The sequence below is a fragment of the Mirounga angustirostris genome, unplaced genomic scaffold, assembly GCF_029215605.1.
Source record: "Mirounga angustirostris isolate CCGP_5_RB_7025 unplaced genomic scaffold, mMirAng1.0.hap1 SCAF_7, whole genome shotgun sequence".
Taxonomy (NCBI): domain Eukaryota; kingdom Metazoa; phylum Chordata; class Mammalia; order Carnivora; family Phocidae; genus Mirounga; species Mirounga angustirostris.
Window position 1 is genome coordinate 70,326,037 of NW_026991715.1, and position 22,578 is coordinate 70,348,614.

At 40.0% G+C, this 22,578-nt stretch overlaps 1 protein-coding gene across 1 annotated transcript in view; it reads left to right on the forward strand.

Annotated features, from left to right (window-relative positions):
- Nucleotides 1-22,578, forward strand: part of ADGRV1 (adhesion G protein-coupled receptor V1) — a 515,575-nt gene that overhangs the window by 430,183 nt on the left and 62,814 nt on the right. The window contains exon 87 of the mRNA XM_064596364.1: nt 20,993-21,114. Coding sequence (XP_064452434.1) covers nt 20,993-21,114 — 122 coding nt within the window. The remainder of the gene's footprint in view (nt 1-20,992; nt 21,115-22,578) is intronic.

Here is a 22,578-nt window from a genome sequence, read left to right on the forward strand (position 1 = left end):
AGACGCGTATAACGTGATTGGAGTGAGGCTGTCCCATAGTGGGCCTAGCCTTTAAGAGGACTAGCACTTTCAGCTTCCTTTCTCTTGGAAGTCAGCCACCAGAAATCCAATTACTCTGGGACCACCATGGTGTTAGGAACCCCAAGCTAGTCGTGCGGAGTGGCCATGTGAATAGACATGCTTGGCAAGTTGTTTCAGGCATCCCAGCTCTGATTCCAGACATGTGAATGAAGAAGCCTTCTTGTAGGTTACAGCCTGAGGAGACACCACACAGAGCAGAAAAACTGCCCAGCCCAGACTATAGGACTGTGAGAAGTCATAACTTATCGTAAGCCACTAGGTTTTGTAGTGGCTTATTATGTAGCAATCAATAGCTGAAACACTCTGGTTCTAGAATCCTTATTATTCTCACATCAGAATTCTAAGTATGTCATTGTCCCTTCAAATTTTATTGCCTGCAGAAACAGACATGGTTTATAAATAAAAATGGGGAGAAAATTTAGGATTTTTGTTTCCTAAAGCAAAGTCGACATTGCCACTACAGCAGAGTAAAAGTGATCTTACCTAGTAACAGTATGTGCTTGAATAGGATCCAGAACAACCAATATAATAGGTTTCACATGTCCTTAGCAGTAAGCTGCTTGTTTGCAGTCTATTCCCAGTTCCATTGCTGAAAATAAAATAAAAAAACAATGCCTAGGGACCTAAGGAAAACCCCAGAGCTTCTCCCTAGACAATGAACAATCTCTTCCACTTGAGCTTGAAAAAGCTTTGTGAACACAGTTCAGTCTTCCCACATTTTGCCAGTGGTGGTAGGGAAAATCCAGAACATTTAAAGAAACTTTATAGATGCTCATCCTCGGCTTAGATTTTTATCTTGGACCTCAGTCTTCAAAGATTCAAATTAGAAATCTTTGAACCTGAAAGGTGATGTGTAGTCCCTGAATGTTTGCTTTCTGCAGCATTTAAAAACTTAGAACAATAACATCAGGAGGCAGTTTCCTAAGGCCTAGGACATCCAAATAAAAAGAAAAAATAATAGAATTGAGCGAAAGCTTAAATTTCTGTTTCAACTCCTGATTTATACATATAACCAAAGAAGAAAAGGGACTGATCATTTGTAGCAAAGCGGAGTCTTTCTAGAATTCACGTTTGCTGAATATCTTTACCTCATTGACCCGTCTTTTACCTAGTCTCGTTGGATACTGACCAGGACAGGGGTAGTTCTCTATTGAGGCTAGTTCAGTATGAAACTGTTAAATTCAATTTACATTTGTTTTGTAGGTGGGCAGACAGCAATGAGTACGGATAAGATACGGTTGGAAGAAAGAGTAAATGGCTGACCTACATATAAGTGGCAGGTGTGACCTATGTCCTGGTGGTCATAGTCATGATCCTCAGCACCACTGACAGTTAAGCCTCACCATATGCTAGCCCCTGAGCTAAGCATTTTGTATATATTATCTCAGTCTTTACAAGAATCCTCTGAAGCAGGTATCATTATTCCGGTAATCAGACAAGAAAATCAAGGAAGTGAGAGGCTTAGAAAAGTGTCCGTGTTTTAAAGCTGTTAAATTGAGCAGCTGGGATTAGAGCCACAGGTGAGTCTCACGCTCTCCAGAACTGCCATTATTGCTAACACCAGTACTTCATCCCTTCCCATTTTGTTGTTTTGGTTTTTTTTAAAGATCGTATTTATTTGTCAGAGAGAGGGAACAATCGGGGCGAGGGCGGCAGGCAGAGGGAGAAGCAGGCTCCCCTCCGAGCAAGGAGCCTGATGCAGGGCTCCATCCCAGGACCCTGGGATCATGACCTGAGCCAAAGGCAGACGCTTAACTGACTGAGCCACCCAGGCGTCCCTCCTCCATTTTGTTATCAAAAGTTTCATTGATGGGTGCCTGACTGGCTCAGTTGGTAGAGCATGTGACCCTCGATCTTGGGGTCGTGGGTTCCAGCCACAAGTTGGGTGTAGAGATTTCTTCTAAAAAAAGTTTCACTGAGGGGCACCTGGGTGGCTCAGTTAGTTAAGCGTCTTCCTTTGGCTCAGGTCGTGATCCTGAGGTCCTGGGATCGAGCTCCGCATGGTGCTCCCTGCTCAGCGGGGAGTCTGCTTCTCCCTCTCCTTCTGCCCTCACGGCCCCACCTCGTGCTTACTCGCTCACTCTCTTTCGTGTTCTCTCTCTCAAATAAAAAAATAAAATCTTAAAAAAAATTTCAGGACGCCTGTGTGGCTCAGTCGGTTAAGCGGCTGCCTTCGGCTCAGGTCATGATCCCAGGGTCCTGGGATCGAGTCCCTCGTCGGGCTCCCTGCTCAGTGGGGAGCCTGCTTCTCCCTCTCCCTCTGCTTGTGCTCTCTCTGTCAAATAAATAAAATCTTTAAAAAAAAAATTCATTGAGAAGACTAACATGTAAACATTAAATTAAACCTAGAAAACACAAATTCCATAAAAGTAATTATTAGAGGGGCACCTGGGTGGCTCAGTTGTTAAGCGTCTGCCTTCAGCTCGGGTCCTGATCTCAGGGTCCTGGGATTGAGCCCCACATTAGGCTCCCTGCTCAGCGGGAAGCCTGCTTCTCCCTCTCCCACTCCCCCTGCTTGTGTTCCCTCTCTCACTGTGTCTCTCTGTCAAATACATAAATAAAATCTTAAAAAAAAAAAAAAAGTAATTATTAGACTCCATTTCCCAAAATTTGAAGTGATCTGGTCTGGTAAATTATTCCTTCAATTTCTAACTTCCAAGAAAAACTGCCCTCTCTCTCTCTGGTACTAAAATACACCTAATTGTCTTCACTATTCTCATGTAGTGCAGACATAATAATAAACTTTATAGAACTTTCAGAAGGATTCAGTGTTAATTCATATAAAGTCTTTAGTACACTCTCTGAAACATACTAAGCACTCAGTGTGTGTTGGTATTTTTATTAGCATAACAACTCTTTCAATATGTAATTGATGTGGAATACAGTCAGATATGTAACTCCTTTGTCCTGTATGTTTCCTAAATATGTCTCAAATATGCCTTCCTTTTTTTTTTTTACTTTGTGATTATGCCAGGTGTATTAGTCAGCTTGGGCTGCCATAAAAAAATACCATAGACTGGATGGCTTAAACAATGGAAATTTATTCCTCATAGTTCGAGAGTCTGAAAAGTCCCACAGTCTGGGTGCTGGCCAGTTCAGCTCCTGACAAAAGCTCTCTTCCTGGCTTGGTATGGCCATCTTCTTGCTGTGTCCTCACATGGAAAGAGTTCTCTCCTGTCTCTTTTATAAGCACACTAATCCCATCACAAGGGTTCCACCCTCATGACTTATTACGCTTTAAGTCCCTATCTCCAAATACTATTACATTGAGGGATAGGGCTTCAACATACGACTTTTGGAGGGACACAGTTCAGTCTGTAGTGCCTGAGTCATATCCCCCATCATCTTAGACCTAGACAATTGCAACTGTCTTGATATTCTCAATACTTGTCTGTCTCCATTCCACACTGAACCACCTAAAAAGTGAAACTGATCACATCATTAAAATCATTCAATAGCAACCTCTAGACTGTAGGAGGAAAGGAAAATGCCACTACTTACCCACAGAAACTCTCTATGTATTGCAGCCATAATGTACTTGTGTTGTTGCCTACAAGTGCTGAGTTCACTCTCACTTGCTGAGTTCATCAATTACGGTGGTCAGGGAGGAGAGGGAATGGAGTGCAAATTAATTTCCATCTTGATACATGTCATGAATAGGTGTCAGTTGGGTGTTAGTGGAAGATATGATCAGTGTGGTAACTTATGGTCAGTGTCTAAAAGCATCACAGTGGGGCGCCTGGGTGGCTCAGTTGGTTAAGCGACTGCCTTCGGCTCAGGTCATGATCCTGGAGTCCCGGGATCGAGTCCCGCATCGGACTCCCTGCTCGGCGGGGAGTCTGCTTCTCCCTCTGACCCTCCCCCCTCTCATGCTCTCTCTATCTCATTCTCTCTCTCAAATAAATAAATAAAATCTTTTTTAAAAAATTAAAAAAATAAAAGCATCACAGTGGCATTGTTGCTTAGGTGTGTTGTGTACTCTTTGTGTACATGCATCTGATGTGTATTATGTACCATTGCCTTGCCTCAGTCTGACCCAGAGAATCAGTGAAACTTGCCCAGTTGTTTATAATTTTTGTACATAGGCTGAATTTCCCATATATTTCTTTGGCAGTTTTTCTGCAAAGTAATAAAAAGTTTAAATTTTAATTTTCCTGGCATTCTCCATTCTTTTAAAGGACACTTTCCCCCCCCCCCCATCCTTCTTTATTTATCCTGGAAAATTACCAATGAGGCATTTCTTCCTTCCCCTTTGAAAGCTACATAAAAGTTATTCATGTTTATTGCTTTGATCTAAGAGCACATTCATTTATTTTTTATTTTATTTTATTTTAAGATTTTATTTATTTATTTGACAGAGAGAGACAGTGAGAGAGGGAACACAAGCAGGGGGAGTGGGAGAGGGAGAAGCAGGCTCCCTGCTGAGCAGGGAGCCCGATGCGGGCCTTGATCCCAGGGTCCTGAGCCGAAGGCAGACGCTTAACGACTGAGCCACCCAGGCGCCCTCATTTCTTTTTTAAATGGATGACTGAAGTCAACTGTTGGCTGATGAAAATAAAATTTCTGATTTTTTTTTAATGTGTCTCTCTCAAATTTGTATCCAGACCGCTGTCAAACTCTACTAGAGAGTGTAAAAATCAGTTTTTCAAGGCTGTTTTATCTTGGAATATTTATGGCATCGAAAACCTTATGCTCTATAAGCCACCTCATTTGGTGTCATTGTAGTGATCTTGTAATATACCATGACTCTCTCGAGTCAGCCAAATCCCAAATTCTTCGGTAGAAATTCCATTCTCGATTTGCAACTTTTCCATGTACTATTTATTGCCATTCTCATTATTTAGAGAGAGTTCCAATTTATGATTCAGTACCTACACAGTTCTTTAAAATATATATAGTTACAAAGTAACTGCTTGATCACACATAATCAACTGCTACAATATTAAAGAGAAGATGCAGAAATAAAGGAAAACGGGGTTGCTAGAATTAAGGAAATAGGAAGTGGCGATGGGTAATCTGGGGAATTAGGAAATGCATCATAAATTTATTTAAAAATATATAATTGGCACAATGTCTGGATCATAATGCCATACTTAATAGTTACGTATTATAAAACCCAGGAAGTTGAAAATGACATCTTTGTAAGTTGTTTCCTTTCTGAAGGAAAGTATACCATCACCATATCAAAAGTGAAATTTGAGTTTCATTGGGCCAGAAGGCAGTAACAAACTTGGTCTGATCGTTTCACAAAAGTCCTCTTCCAGTTACCTTATCATAAGTGAAATGGCCTGCCTCATAAAAGATCACTTTCCTGGGCACCTGGGTGGCTCAGAAGGTTAAGCGTCTGCCTTCGGCTCAGGTCATGATCCCAGGGTCCTGGGATCGAGTCCCACATCGGGCTCCCTGCTCCTTGGGAGCCTGCTTCTCCCTCTGCCTATCTCTCTCTGTCTCTCATGAATAAATAAATAAAATCTTTAAAAAAAAAAAAGATCACTTTCCTTACAACCAGTTCCAAGAGGTCACTCCTTCCAATTAATAGGATTTCAAAAATATTTGTGCTCCCTTCCGTAAGGTTACTATGTCCCTGGGTAACGATTTTTCCTATTTTTAAATCTGTGCTTCTTGCTTACACCACCCTTTCCCTATTCACGTTCCTATGGTTCCCATTTCTCAGGCTAGCTGCCCTTCCTAGATCAGTTTCCCTCTCCACATCTCTCTCTGAACACAATCTCTGTCTCTCTAACCCAGTTCCTCACTCCTCCTTGTTCTTTATTCTCACTCTGACCTCCTTTCCCTTGACCCTGTGATGGGACGGTCCAAGAATATTTTCACTAGCTCTTTTGATTTCTTCACCAACTTGGCTCCCTCCTTAAGTGACTTTGCCAGTCACCAGTTTAGTCTGTTCCACACAATTCTCTTCCTTTTATTAATGAATTAGTGCTATACTGTAATGGATACACTAGTTTATTCTAAGTAACCTTAACTGAGCCACATCTGCTTCTCAAAAATCCTTTGGATTATCTTTCAATGATTCTTAGGTAATCTTTGAAACAGATTTCACTGCCCTTAAATTTTGTGCTTATTACCTTCTAGTCTCACTCTTCAAAGTATGAAAACAACATGATGTTGTCTCACTCACCTGTCCTTATTTTTTACCTGATCATTTTTATCTTTGTCTCTCTTCTTTGCCACTTTCCTGCCGTTTTTTTTTTTTTTTAAGATTTTATTGTTTATTCAACAGAAAGAGAGCATAAGCAGGGAGAGCTGCAGAGGGAGAGGGAGAAGCAGGCTCCCCGCTGAACAGGGAGCCTGATGCGGGGCTCAATCCCAAGACCCTGGGACCACGACCCGAGCCAAAGGCAGACGCTCAACCGACTGAGCCACCCAAGCGCCCCTACTTTCCTACCATTTTAGATAAGAGTAAATAACTCACTTTCACCAAAGACAACCATCCCAATTGCACCTTCATCTGTTTTCCCTTTTCTTGGAACTTGCTTCATTAAATTTTCCACAATTGCCTTACGTCTTAACTCTCTCTCTCTCTCTCTTTCTCTCTCCCTCCTCTGGGTCTTCCCTTTTCATCTAAAAACAAGCATTACTTTTCACTGTCTCAAAAGAGCTTACTCATAATGCCTTATCAAGTTACTTCCCTGCCTCTCTCCTTTACCAACCAACTTCTTTTTTTTTTTTTAAGATTTTATTTATTTATTTGAGAGAGAGAATGAGAGAGAGAGAGAGCACATGAGAGGGGGGAGGGTCAGAGAGAGAAGCAGACTCCCCGCTGAGCAGGAAGCCCGATGCGGGACTCGATCCTGGGACTCCAGGATCATGACCTGAGCCGAAGGCAGTCGCTTAACCAACTGAGCCACCCAGGCGCCCCTTTTTGTTTTGTTTTGTTTTGTTTTTTGTTTTTTTTGGTTTTTTTTCTTTATTTTTTCTTTTTTAATTTTTCTTTTTATGCCTTTTTTTTTAGAGGCGGGAAGGGGCAGAGAATCTCGAGCAGGCTCCTGGACACCCAGTGTGGAGCAGACGCACGACTCGATCTCCCAACCCTGAGATCATGACCTGAGATAAAATTGAGAGTCAGACACTTACCTGACTGAGCCATCCAGGCACCCCACTGACCAACTTCTTGAAGAGTACTACCTGTCCACTTCACCTTCTGTTCACTGCTAAGCCTCGACAGTATCTTGCTTATTCTCTTTCATTCATCACCTTTAACCTTGGACACCAAATCTACTGACCTCTCTTTTAATGTCCTTATCCTTACACTCTTCTGCATAGATAGTACTGATAACTACCCTTCACTAAATAGTGCCATCTCCCTTGGTTTTTAGGATACCTTCTTTTTTCTTTTTTCCTGGTAAATCCCAGGCCATGCTTCATTCTTCTTGTGACTCAGAACTCTGGAGTATATATGTTTTCCAGGGATTGCCCTTGCCTTTTTCATGATCATAGTGGTAATTTTCAAATCTATCAGCTTGAGCCCAATTTCTCTTCCCAATTTCTTCCCTGTCTGTCCTCTCCCTGAAAATGATATCTTGTCCTCAAGAAGTACAAACATTTTCATCAGCTTTGCTCCTCTGCCTGCCCCAACTCCTCTGATCTCTCTATTATTCTTTCTCCTCCTTCCTTTTCTCCTTCCTTTTAATTCTCTTCTGATTTTCCTAACCGGAAGCTGGTGTAATTTCTTTAACTCCACAGTCATAGACTTTTAAGTCAGTAGTTGTCAAAACTGACTGATCATCCAAAATCAGGCTCTCAGAGAGGCGCCTGGCTGGCTCAGTTGGTAGAGCTTGTGACTCTTGAGCTTGGAATTGGGAGTTCGAGCCCCTCACTGGGGATAGGCCAACTTAAAAAAAAAAAAATCAGATTTCAAAAATTATGGCTTAATGAGGGGCGCCTGGGTGGCTCAGTCAGTTGACCGTCTGACCACTGATTTCGGCTCAAGTCATGATCTCAAGGTCGTGGGATCAAACCCCACATCAGGCTCCATGCCCAGCGGGGAGTCTGCTGGAAATTCCCTCCCTCTGCCCCTCCCTCCCCTTCCCCCCCCCTCAAATAAATGAATCTTTTAAAAAAATATATATGGTTTAATGAGTCTCCCTGCAGACTTACTGAATCAGAGTCTTCAGTGATCAAGTCCTAATATCTGTATAATTTTGAGGCTTCTCATTGTTTTCTGATTGAGGGTACTACTGTAGATTCTATGTCTGTAATATTTTGTGTGCATCCCATTCTGCCCTTGGGGGGCCTCTTGGCTGCCCTTCCCTTGCCTCAGGCCCTCCTTATCTCCCACCCTGACCACGGCAGTAGGGGCCAAACCCGTGCCCTTGCTGGTAGCATTCTCTCTGCCAATCTCTTTGCTGTCCTAGGAGATGAAGCTTGGTGTTGAAAAGGCCACACCTCTTGCTCAGAAATGTGAAATGGCTTTCATTTCCTATAAAACAACTGTTTGGGGGCGCCTGAGTGGCTCAGTTGGTTAAGCGGCTCCCTTCGGCTCGGGTCATGATCCCAGAGTCCTGGGATCAAGTCCCATGTTGGGCTCCCCACTCGGCGAGGAACCTGCTTCTCCCTCTGTCTCCTGGCCTGTGCTCTCACTCTCTCTCTGTCAAATAAATAAATAAAATATTAAAAAAAAAAAAAAAAAAAAAAAAACTGTTTTGCTGAATCTAGCCCACAGGATGCCATTATGACCTAGTGCTACAAACATTCTTTTCATCAAGCACTTTCATGAACCTTTAATTCCAATCAAAAAGACTCATTTACACTAATTTATGCATTTGCCTTTTTTTACCTTCCTTTTGGCTACACCCACTACCTTAATCTCAATATTTACATGCTCAAATAGAGCTCAGCTTCACGTCCCAGCTGAAATTCCTTCTCCCTCTCAAAGGCTTCAGTGATGCTATCAAAGGGGTAACTGCTGCTTTCCCTGGGTTTTTATTTAACTTTGTCTCTCTCTTCTAATACTTACCTTCTACCTTTTATTATAGGGTGTGTGTGTGTGTGTGTGTCTATAGTATTTGAAAGAATATCCATATGTAATTCGTCCTCTTACCTGTCACATTTTATCTCATACATTTTTGATGCTTGCTAAAACATAATTCTTGAATAACAAGCAATAGTCAAAATTACATAAAACTATTCTAAGTGTTCTGCATTTCAACCATTAAATCCTCACCGGATACACAGAACCTTATTTGGGAGGTACTAATATTACTGTCATTTTACAGATGAGGAACTTGAGGAGCAGTGATGTAACTTACCAAGGTCACACAGCTAGTTAAGTGGCCTTCAAGTAATCTGACTCCAGAGTCCATGCTCAGAGCTGCAAGTCTGCCTTGTTTGTATGAATAAATCCCACTCAGTCAACCTCAGGGCATGCTTTTTTTAAAAAAATGTGATTTGCCAAAGGCCCATATTCAAAACAGATCTTTTTCTTTTAATTGAGTTTGATAGAAGCAAATTATAAAATTTATTATCAATAACCTTCAGGAAAGCAAATGATGTGATTTATAACTAGGATACATCAACTTCCAAAAAGAAGTCGAAATTGGATTATAGGAAAGACTAGGGGTGTTGAAGAGCTGTTTAAAGCCCTATTGTACAGTTCTATAAAGATAGGGTAAGTCAGTGTGGTTATAAATCAACAAGTAATAGAAATGAACAATTTTGATCCTTAACGCTCATTTAAGTATACAATTTCTAAGAAGTGCGGTGGTTTCTCTCTTCATCAGTTTCCTCCCTAATGTCAAAGTATTTGCAAATAAACATTCGATCTGTGGTTATATTAAAGCTGCTTTACCAACCAGGGAAAAAATTGTTTTTTACAAATGTGCTTCACAAACACTGTAACAGGATAAATCCACCTGGTTTAAAAAAAAAATGGATAGAAACAAATAAAAAATGTAGAAGGATCTGTCTAGCCTATTAAAGATGGAACCAAACAAATTTTTTTAAAAAGATGGAAGCAAATAGTAAAAATGGCTCCTTCTGGGGGCTTGGGAAGCACAGTGACCTAAAAAAACGATATGGCTGCTCATTAGTCTGATCTCTTAATGCCAAAACTGTGGTACCTAAAGTTAAATAAAATTCCAATGCTCTCACTCTTCTTTTTCCCCTGAGGAAGATAAATTTAATTTTTTTTAAATTTTTTATTTGAGTATAGTTGACACACAAGGTTACATTAGTTTCAGGTGCACAACATAGTGATTCGGCATCTCTATACATCCTTCTGTGCTCACCACAAGCATAGCTGCCATTCAGCAATATTACAGTATCATTGACTATATTCTCTACGCTGTCCCTTTTATTCCCATGATTTACTCATCCCATAACTGAAAGCCTGTACCTCCCACTTCCCTTCACCTATTCTGCCCATCCTCCCACCCCCGTCCCCTCTGGCAACCATCAGTTCTCAGTATCTATAGGTCTGATTCTGCTTTTTGTTTGTATGCTTATTCATTGGATTTGTTTTTTAGATTCCACATATAAATTAAATCATATGTCTTTCTCAGCCTTATTTCACTTAGCATACTACCCTCTAGGTCCATCTGTGTTGTTGCAGATGGCAAGATCTCATCCTTTTTATGGCTATGTAATATTCCATTGTGTGTATGTATGTGGGTGTGGATATATACACACCCCACATCTTCTTTATCCAATGATCTCACTCTTAGAAAAAAGAAATGGAAACATATAGTTTTAAGCCTGGGACAAAATTAAGTGGTAGTATCTAACTACTAATATTAGACACCTGTGAACCAATCTAACCATTAACGATTTGAATTCCAGATGAAAGGAGAAAAAGAGAAAAAAAGCTGGAATTAAGATCTCACAAATTTTAAGGTCTACATACGACATTGACAGATAAATATACAGAGATTTTAATGGTATATCATTGGGTTCAAATCACTTTGATCAAATTACTTTGATCACTAATATATAAATATTGTCAGTATAGATGTTACTGTTTTTTCAGACAGCCTCCTTCTTTGTAAATGATACACATGGCATTTAATCTGGGAATTGCCTTTCTTTCTTAACACAATAGTTCCTCTTTTTTTCTCTGTAAGGGCTTGGTCCAAGCCTGATTAGTAAGAATGAGCAATAAGATATTAGTTTACTTCCATATAGCTAAAACTCCCAGCCACACCTGGGTACTGTGCCATTGCTTAAATGAACAATGATAAGCCTGTGTACAACACAGATATCATACCACTTTATGGTCTGTTATTATTGTGTATTCCCGAAAACAGCTCTGTATGTGGGTTTGGTGTTCGTTTTCTCGGTTTACAGTTATAGCTCTTTAGCATCAGAGTAAATAATATCCCCAAAGCTTTTGAGAAATATATTACATTATTTCTAAGACCAGACAGTGCCCTGATAATCTTATAGCTATAGGGAGGAAAGATGCAATTAATCACATTGACAGAGAAGATCCAAAGGGTTTAACTCAAGTAGACTTTTTGGAATAGAGACATGGCAAAAGAAATAAAAATAAAATAAAATTTTAAAGTTGTGTTCCAGTTTTGCAATATGATAGCTAGAGAACCGAATTAAAGGAAATAAGTGTGAGGTCAGCTGGCATTTATCCAGATTGAGGGTCTACCAGAAAACAGTTCTAGAACTGACATATTTAACACACTGTAAAAATATTTTCTTGAACACATCTTTAGTATTAATTTTTATGAGACATTGTGTCAGAATTGACTCAAGACTTCAGCGTTGAATTTGAGCCTGTTAAATCTTAATGACTGCCATGTGATGTCCTATCAAACCATCTATAAAACATAACTGGCTATTCATGGCCAAATACATAGTAACCTAATTTCCAAAAATTATGAGGCCTATAGTAAGATTCAAAATATAGATGTAGGTAGGTTGAAAGATGCATTGTATCTTTTCATAGTATTATAAAAGCTAAGTGTGTTGGAAATTGCTGTTAGGTGCCTGAGCATGCCTGAAGATGAGTGTTTTGAACTCTTTAACGGCTGAGTAACTGGTAATGTAGTTAGAAAACTAGGTAAAGCCAGTCCTCAGTTGTTAGCTGGCTGGCCTCATGCTTGCTTAAGATCTCCTAAAAACTTTGTCATAATGTCATTTTGTAAAATATTTATGAAGTGTGTTAAAAATTACTATGTTGGCTGTGAACCCAAATGATAATTCTTCCCATAGTTCCAACACATTTTCCTCACAAGAAGAAAACAGGCCATTTAACCTTTTCCTTAAGTATCACAGACCTATTTGACTCCCCTCAGTAGGATATTATCTAGCAACTTTGAAGTACATGGTTCAAATGGAATTACTCTAATAACAGTTTGTGCAAGGTCCATGTGGGTATGTCTCATCTAACTTGATTATTCTCCTTAGATTCAAAATTATAGTCTGCAAATTGAAAATTATATATAGCTTTTGCAAGGCGAGACCATAATTCTAGGCTTGTACTATTTTTTTTTTTTTTCATTCCCAATAAATCACACTCAAAGCAGGCCTGACACTGGACTGTCCTTTAGCATCCAGGAAAGCCCTAAGTCAGCTGTTGACGGAGTGCCGCTGTTTAGGTTCTCAGCAGACCTTGAGACTCCTCTGAAAATTTGCTCACGTTCCTCCTCTTTACCCCTGGAAAATATACTCTAGGCCAATATTGAGTGGCTCTCTTCTCTTGCCTGCAGATCTGAGTTTTCACCTGTGCAGATCCTTCCAAATTAGGCTTGCTTCCTTCATATCTCAGTAAGGGTGAGGGTAAATCCATGCCAGAAGGTGGTAGCGTAGGCCTCCACTATCGGTGATGTTTACTGTACCCACTTTATGTCTCAGAGGTTCTTGGGCTATTTAAATTACCTTTCAGAGTAGAAGTTTACAGTTGTGAGTCACAATGCATTGGGGAGACTCATTGCCAGCATTTTTAAGTGGGATGGGATGGGTTAGAATTGAATAGAAAAGTGGGGGAGGAAGGGGGGGGTGGATAGAAGACACTGAGAGGTCCAGTTTAAATACACTGGTCAGGAAGATTTCAGTGATGGTTTGGATGTGGTGGAATTTACAGTCTGCCGTCTGAAAGCAACCCTCCTCCAAGAGTGATCTTCAGACTCCGTCAGGTAAACAGAAGGGTCCTATAGCTAAATGGGTTTGGGAAATTCAGGTACAAAAAAAGTTCAACATGTTTTTTTATTATGTGATTGTTGGGCTCTCCAAATACGCAAGAAGGCACTATGTATAGCCATGCGCTATTTCCTGAACTTGACTAAAGTCATGATGGTCATGAGAATGAGGGTAATAGTGGTAAAGCTTATTGAGCATGTGCTTTGTGCCAGGCTCTGTGCCGACTGCTTTCTGGGTATGGTTTCTCTCCCCATGTGGTGCAGCAGGGAGGCATGGGGTCAATCTATGGGAACGGTGGTACTAGTAGGACTCGGAAGGAAGAGAGTTTAAGAGGAAGGATAGTAAATTCAGCTTTGGATGAACTGAGCCTGGTATGTTTTGGGGACCTCCAGGCCTGGAGTTCTAGAGCTCAGGAGAGAATGGAGGTGCACATTTGGAAATTATTGTCCCTAAAGTGCTCATTGAAAGAAAGTGACTATGGAGATTATGAATTTAGTAAGGATGGTACACAGTGGAGAGCAGAGATGTACAAAATCTAGCTTGCTGCAACAAACATTTGAGAGCTCTTAAAACCCATCTGGGGAACACGGAAACTATTCTGAGTCCTGTGGCTCCTACCTCCAGATACATTTGTAAATGTTTGTAGATTCATTATCTCTTCCACCCATAGTATCCTAATGCTGATTTGGCAGTTCTGTGAAATCTGTGTCCTGTTGTGTTCTTCTATGACTTTCAGTTTATTCGCTAAGAACACTAGTGGGTGACTATGCATCACGGAGTTAGTGTTAACCCTTGTTAAGGAAGCTTAAGAACACGGTTAATATGTTCTTACCAAGAAATGGGTCAGATCCGTGAAACCTCTTTGCCTCCAAGTATCTGTTAATTTCGGAATAAAGGCCCATAATTTAGAAATAAGGCCTTTTGATATCTTTTTTTCAATTACCGTTTTTTTCTCATTTAAAAATAATGCATTCCTGTTGTTGGAATAGCCCCATAAATATCTTAAATCTACACATTATTTCACAGCTGTGTTCCTTGTTTTACATTGATGAGTTTGTTTTAGTAGCCCATCCAAATTGTTAGAATCAGAAGGTCAGTGAGGTAAAATTAAAACAAGTACTTTAGGAGATTGTAAACACAGAATAAATTTCAGCCTCATGTAAATGAGGTGTGATTTCCATAATAAAGCCATGATTGTTGTCACTGGTGCCTGGCAATAAAGCCAGGGCTGCAATTATGAAGAGAAGAAATAATATAGCACCACACTTTCTTTAAAAATGGCAATTAAATTCATTGAAATAATATTTTCCATTAAAAAATAAAGAGATTTTATGTATCTTCAATGGAATCTACAAAAGCCCATAAGTAGACTTCCTTAATGGTAGTAGTACTAAATGACACATCCACTTGCTGATTTTTTTTTTCCTTTCCACAAGTAATTTCTTTTACTAAAACCTTTCAGACTACTTTGTTTTTCACATTAATGACTCCTTGCTTATTTAAGTACTTAAATTAAGTACTTGAGGGGCGCCTGGGTGGCTCAGATGGTTAAGCGTCTGCCTTGGGCTCAGGTCATGATCCCAGGGTCCTGGGATCGAGTCCCACATCGGGCTCCTGACTCAGTGGGGAGTCTGCTTCTTCCTCTCCCTCTGCCTCTCCCACTGCTCATGCTCTCTCTCTCTCTCTCTCTGTATCTCTGTGTCTCAAATGAAAAAATAAAATCTTTAAAAAAAATAAAATAAATTAAGTACTTTGAGGATTTGATTTTTTTTTCTCCCTGTCATAGAACTTCATCTTAACATAAGCCTGCCTTTTTTAGCATGGCCTTTAAAAAAAAAATTGTAGTAAAATATACGTAACACAAAATTTACCATTTTAACCATTTTCAAGTTTACACTCCAGTGGCAAAAAGTACATTCACAACGTTGTGCAACCATCACCACTGTCCATTGCCAGAAGTTTTTCATCAACTCAAATGTAAACTCTGTGCCTAATAAACAGAACTTCCTATTCCCCATTTCTCCTAACCCCTGCTGACCTCTCTTCTACTTTCTGTCTAGATGCATTTGCCTACTCGAGGCACCTCGTAAAAGTGGAATCATACAATATTTGTCCTTTTGTGTCTGGCTCACTTTATCTAACATAATGTTTTCAGCATTCATCTATGTTGTAGCACATGTCAGAATTTCATTCCTTTTTGAGGCTGAGTAATATTCCATCACAGGTATATACAATAGCAAGCATTTCCACTGCAGACATTTTCACCACATAACTAATAGGCCAAAAGGCAATTTGGTCATAAGAGATAAAGTCACGAAAAATAAAAGAGGGAATTCATTAAAAAGAACATAATCAAATATGAAAAATGAATGACAAAATTAAAAAGACTTTATTGTGAAATACAAAATATTTGGATACATTTTATTTATTTATTTATTTATTTATTTATTTATTTATTTATTTATTTATTTATTTATTTTTAAGTAGGCTCCATGCCCAACGTAGGGCTTGAACTTACGACCCCTACATCAGGAGCTGCATGCTGTACTGACTGGGCCAGCCAGGCGCCCTTGAATACATTTAAATGTGTGTAGATTCACTGCACAGATAACTGGTTTTATTTTGTGAATTGCACCTAAGCATTTGTCTTCCAAGTCTTTCATTCATAGTATTATGCTTTTGTTGGTTTGTTTGTTGATGCATCTCCTAGTTCAGCATCACACTTTTTCTTGTTTTACTAAAATTTCTTCCTTCATTAACAGAGTTATCGGTTTCTAAATACTAGGATGCATATTTGTAACTGAGCTTTGAAGTGCATTATGAAAACCTTCTACACTGTTGATTGTTCTTGGCATATTGTCACATGTTCGTTGACAGATGTTCCAAAGTTCTGTGGAAAATGTGGGTTCAAAACTCTGCCAGTGTATAGACCATTCTGAGGGCTAAGATTTGTAGAAAATGGGAGTACTGTGTCAATGGAGAAATGAACCAAACCATCAACCAGGCATCTCTTTTATTTTTGTTATGGCAAAATTGCTTTATGGCCAGTCAGTTATGTGTCTAAAATGTTTGCCCCAAAAATGCTTGCAGCAAAGATGTTTATGGTGAAAGTACCTAGAACCATTGAAATTCTGTTTTCTAATTCACCCCTAAATATAAGTTTCTAATGTTGCCAGTTATAAATGCCTGCTTCCGTAAGCATTGACTTACACAGACAACAAAAAACTAGTGGTTCACCAAATGTGAAATATCAGCTTGTGAAATAAGAAACTGATATGATTTTCATTAAGTGCAGCATTAATTTTCAGTTTGCCAAATGGAATTCACCGCAGCTGTTAAACAACAACACGCCCCTCCCCCTTCATCACTACCACCCACTCCCAACAGCCCTTCTGCAGTCAGTTACTCTACACCCCAAAGAGGATGAAGGTACCTGCTTAGAGATGGATTAGCCATAAGGCTGATGAAGTTTAAGTTTTAGGGCCCCTCCCTTGCATAGGTCCCTTCCAGGATTCGATACGTATTTTTGCTTTGGCAATTCTTATTTTTTAAAGAAGGCTCTGCAAGTTTTATAAACTTCAGGCCCACAAAATCTGGATGTGCCTCTGGATATGTTTCTTCCATCTGAAATCGTTTACTCATCGTTGTACTGCTGGAAAACCAGCCTGGGTCTATTATTCAATACACTGAGTTATTTATGACTGGCTTTCTTCCTTGCAGAGTTTCTGGTCTGGGGTGCCAAGCTACCACACTTTTCTGCAGAGTTCCAGAGAAACCTAGGCCATGGGTGTTTCTAGTCAATCCCAGTATGCTCTCTTGGCTCTCCCACTGAGCTTTGTCAGCACACAGCACTTGTTTGGCTGTAGGCACTTTAGAGGAACATGCAGGCCAAATTTTGAAAATTGGGTTCCTAGTTGTTCATGCAAAATACGCATGTCCTTTTGTACTCTGCACAGAGCCATAAATAGAATTTTGTACTTACACAGTGGGAACAAAGAATGCAATTGCCAAACTTGATATCTAATCTTTAAAAAATTTAATGAGCATAGCATAGGAAGTTTCCTAAATATTAGGGTATCTTGTCATAAGTAAAAATGAGCCCCTGGCCCTTTATCAAATTGTATGATTTCATTAAACAAAAATAAATTTTTATAAAATTTAAATAAATCTTAATACATTTTCTCCTGGCCTGCTGTAAGGCATTAATGACAAAGGAATTATTCATCTGTATAAACTGTGTCCTTTTTTTTAAAGATTTTATTTATTTATTTGACAGAGAGAGAAGGAGAGCAAGCACAGGCAGGGGGAGTGGCAGGCAGAGGGAGAGGGAGAAGCAGGTTCCCCGTGGAGCAGGGAGCCAGATGCAGGGCTCAATCCCAGGACCCTGGGATCATAACCTGAGACACTTAACCGACTGAGCCACCCAGGCACCCCAAACTATGTTTTATATTATTCTTGTTTTCTCTGTGAAGTTATAATAATAACTCAGACAATTTTATATTTCTTATGAAGGGTCTATTTGGGAAGATACCAGCATAGTGCCTTTCTCCTCAAAAAAAGGACTGCTCAGGTTCCCTATTCCTTCTCCCCTCCCCCATTCCCTTTCCTTCCTTTCTCTTCTAGTGTTTTTCCTTTCTCTTCCCTTGCCCAAGAATCTCATCCTAACGCCCTACTCACAGTTACCATCCAGAGAGAGGTGTTGAAGTATGGAGTATGGGAGCCCTGTTCATTGTGAGGGGGGCATTTGTGTGAGGGGTGGGGTACAGCCCCACAGGAGGTGTCAGAACCCACGTGTGCAAGGGAAGGGATGATAGCATCGGGAGACTGGTTACAATCAAATAGGGCGGTTGATCAAATAGGTAAATATATTAAGAACAATGAGAAATAGATTTCTTAACAACAGAGAAGAGATTTACAAAAATTAAAAGGAAGAAAATTAGAATTAACCCTGTGGTGTTGGATTGAAATTAGAAGTATGGGTGTGACCTAATGATGTTCATTATATAGAGACAGATCCAGTGATCCAGATGTAAATGTGTGTGTGCGTTCATATGTGTACCTCCATATATTCTCTAGCTCTGTCTACTGAGAGGGCCTAGGGGTAGAAACACCCCAATAATCGTGAGCATACCTAGTACCCAGTCTTTGTTTTTAAGTGCCATTTCCGCCCCCTCCCCCCCCAACCAGAACTGGATCAGGGAAAGTACAAGATGAGTTTAAAACATCTTGTTGGACCAAAAACCAAGGAAGTGCTTAACAGAATGATGAGGACATAACAAAAGGCACAGAAGTCATCTTGCAAAATTTAGGATAATTTGGGGCATCAACATGAAAATAATGGACAATAACCCATTAAATAAATTGAGAATCTATGAGTCCATATTTTAAAAATAAATAAATGAGTAAATCAAACATTCGATAAGGGAATGGGTGTTTATCCAGTTTCAAGGTCATCCCACACAAATACTTAGTAATCACAAAGGAAAACAGACTAACTTCACGGTGGAGAACGTATGGAGCCACTACCTTAATCAAGTGACCTGAATGAGCAGCCCAAGTAATGGGACAAATTGAATTTTTGTGCTACCCAACAGAATGCTATAAAAAGGGCCCAGCCTCCCTTCTGTGATTTCTGCCAGACTTTATAATCTGAATCACAGGAAAACATCAGATGAACTCAAATTTAAGGACACTCTACAGGAAAAACTGGCTGGTAATCTTCAAAAGTGTCAGTCTTGAAAGCCAAGTCCACACAGATGCGGTGTTGGGGATTAAAGGAGATTGCAGAAGCATGTCAACCGGACCTTTCTGCTACAAAGGGGATAATGGGAACAATGGACAAATCTTGAATGGGATCTGAGGATGGCAGTAATAGATCAGCATTAATTTCCTGATTTGATGGTCCCCTGGTGTTTATGTAGGAGAATATCTTTATAGAAAATATACATTAGTGTATTTAGAGAGGAGGGGCGCCTGGGTGGCTCAGTCAGTTAAGCACCTGACCCTTGGTTTTGACATCAGTCACGATCTCAGGGTCATGAGATCGAGCTCCACGTTGGGCTCCAGGCTCAGTGCAGAGTCCGCTTGAGTTTCTCTCTCTCTCCCTTCCTCTCTCAAATAAATAAATAAATCTTTTTTTTTTTTTTTAAGTATTTGGATAGGAAAAATCAAACAAAAAGGAAGTAAAGTATGGGGGCACCTGGCTGACTCAGTCAGAAAAGCATGCAACTCTTGATCTGGGTTCAAGCCCCATATTGGGTGTAGAGATTAAGAAAAAAATAATAAACTTAAAAATGTTACTTTAAAAATATATTTAAAGGGGCGCCTGGGTGGCTCAGTCGGTTAAGCGACTGCCTTCGGCTCAGGTCATGATCCCGGAGTCCCGGGATCGAGTCCCGCATCGGGCTCCCTGCTCGGCAGGGAGTCTGCTTCTCCCTCTGACCCTCCCCCCTCTCATGCTCTCTCTATCTCATTCTCTCTCTCAAATGAATAAATAAAATCTTAAAAAATAAATAAATAAAAATAAAAATATATTTAAAAACATAGCATTCAGAGGGTGATGCAGGATTCAGTTGGAAACTTTTAAGTGGCTCAGTAAGAAAAAAAACCCTGGTTGTCAGACTGTACTGGTAGCTCTTCTGTAAGTTCAAGAATGTTTCAAAATAAAATTTTTAAATTGCTAAAGTTGGATTATTTAATTCTTCCGATTTCCAGAGTGCATGTAGATTCCAGGCAGTAAGTGATAATGGTGGGTATATATGGACCTTGATTGAGGCCTGTCCTCTAAGAGTTGTCAGTGGTGTGGTCCATCCTGATGACAACAGCTTGAAATGTGCTTATTTGCAGCTGCTGTGATCTGATTCACTTTCCAAATCTTATATAGCTTGTCATTTCAATGTTAAAATCCCCTTTTTAAGGTTATTATTCTGTAATGCACATATCAAAGACGAATGAAAAGGGTAATGAAGTCCTGGGCCCTGAAGAAATCTGTCCTGAAAACTACTGAAATAAATTACATGAGAAACAAGGATAGAGTAAACTTAGTGTTGACAATAGCAAACCCATCACTTCATCTTTGCTCTAATGTTAGCTATAAAGTTTGGTGTCTTTTCTGTTAGAAAAAAGGAGATGAGTATATCCTTTTCTATGATACACAAACTAGTATTTGTAGCATTTCTGTTTTAAAATGTCGGGTTAGGGGCGCCTGGGTGGCTCAGTCGTTAAGCGTCTGCCTTCGGCTCAGGTCATGATCCCTGGGTCCTGGGATGGAGCCCCGCATCGGGCTTTCTGCTCAGCAGGGAGCCTGCTTCTCCCTCTCCTTCTGCCTGCCACTCGGCCTACTTGTGCTCGCGTGTGCACTCTCCCTCTCCGTCAAGTAAATAAATAAAATCTTTAAAATAAATAAATAAATAAAATGTCAGGTTAGACTACACTCATTTCGGGAGCACACCACTGCCTGCCGTTTTCTGGTGGAGAGCTCTTCAAGGGGATTATTTACCTGGGGTTGAAATGGGATTGCATCTCTGTAGTTCATGGCACTTCCTGAACAGTCCAGCAGGTGGTAGTCTAGGAGAGGAACAGTTCTCATTCTTCCCCACCCCCTTGCCTACCAGCAAAACAGAAAGAATGTAGACTCAGCAATGTGCCTTCTCTTCTCTGGCATAAGAATGGGATTTCCAAGGTTGTTCTTTCAAAATGGGTACTTCGGCATACAGAGTATACAAGAAAAGAGCTGATATGCATCTGTGTGTATGCGTGACTATTCAGTATACCAAAGCTCAAAAAAATTTTTTTTTATTTCTAGAAATTCCATTGGTTTTATATCTCTTTGGCCTGATTTCTGTGACATGGCTTTGGGGAGGCCTGCACATGGCTTACAGACACTTCTGGATGTTGGTCCTCTTTGTCATTTTCAACAGTCTACAGGTAAGTTTACAATTTCGTTATTGATGGCACACAGTGAACACAGGGCATGGAGTTTCAACGTCAAGGAATCAAGTGTCTACTCATAGATGAATTCTTAAACACAACATCATACAGAGTTGTAGAATAAAGTGATGGGGGGGCTAAATCTTTAATAACTGAAATATGGTTGGGCTTCTAACTTACTGATTATACAGATAGGGAAGACATAAAATATTTACCCTCCTTTATTTAGAGACATCTAAGTAACTACAAAAACATATTTCTCTTCCAGCAGGATTGATGTTTATAAATTTTGCAGATGGTAGCCATGAACATATGCACATATTTGGACAGTGGCTGTATCTAGATGTTAGATCAATTGAGGAATGAAATAGATACCAGTGTTCAAGCAGTCCACTCTTAAGTCTGGTGCTTAGTAAAATGAGAGTGTTTTGGTTCACTAAAAAATGATTGACATCCTCTAAGTCTGGCAATACCCAGCTTAAATTAGTTTTGTGAGCGTGCTTGGATAGCAAAACTAGAAATTATATAACTGTAGCAAAAATTAAAGCTGACTTTTTTAGTGCTTTTGTTAAAATGGAAAAAGTTGCACCCTGAAATTAACAAATGAACTCATTTGCCTTATTTTCTAAAGTGAAAAGGTCTGTCCTGGACCAAAATAATTTCTTGAATTTACCAAAGATATCTCTAAACAGTCCTTATTTTGACCACCATCGTGCAAGGAACATGTGTAGAAAAACCCATTAGGATGATAGCATACAACTAAAACAAGACTCAAAGCATAATTCGGTTTAATTTTAAGGAGATGATTTATTTAGTGACACCTTATCTTCCAGCAGGGTGCCTAATCAAATCATCATATGGGTTTAGGAAGAGCAAAAATACAAAGTAACTTGGAAGTTTGACATCAAGTCGATACAAGTAGATACTTAGACATCTCTTTATAGCCATAGTGAGAATCAAGTGCCTAGTGCTAGCACATTGTGTTAGTGTTACCAGTACCAGGATGAAGGTGACAGGCCTGCTCCTGGAGAATGTGATGATTCAAGAGAGTAAACAATCACTGGTGAGAGTACACTGTGGCAGGTGCCATGCAAACAAAATGTTGTAAGAGCTGAGTGAAGGGCCTGTTTACTCCTGCCTGTGCTGGCATTTGAGATGAGCCCCAGAAGTGAGCCATTCAGGTCAGAGGCCCTGTCTGGTCACCTTTAAATCCCCAGGGCCTAGTGGAACTAGCACCAAGGTCCACACTGACAGCCTGCAGATGGATTTTATTTGGTGGATATACAAGAGTACACAGAACAGTGTTTTAAATGGTTTAATTTGCTGCAAACTTTGTAAATTGAGAAATTCCACATAAAAATTTGAACTTCTGGCTTTTCTTTAATGGCAGTACCTGCTTGGCAGCAATTCTCCAGTCCTAAGTAGATGCTGCCCCCTTTAGATGGGGCATGTGACCTTATG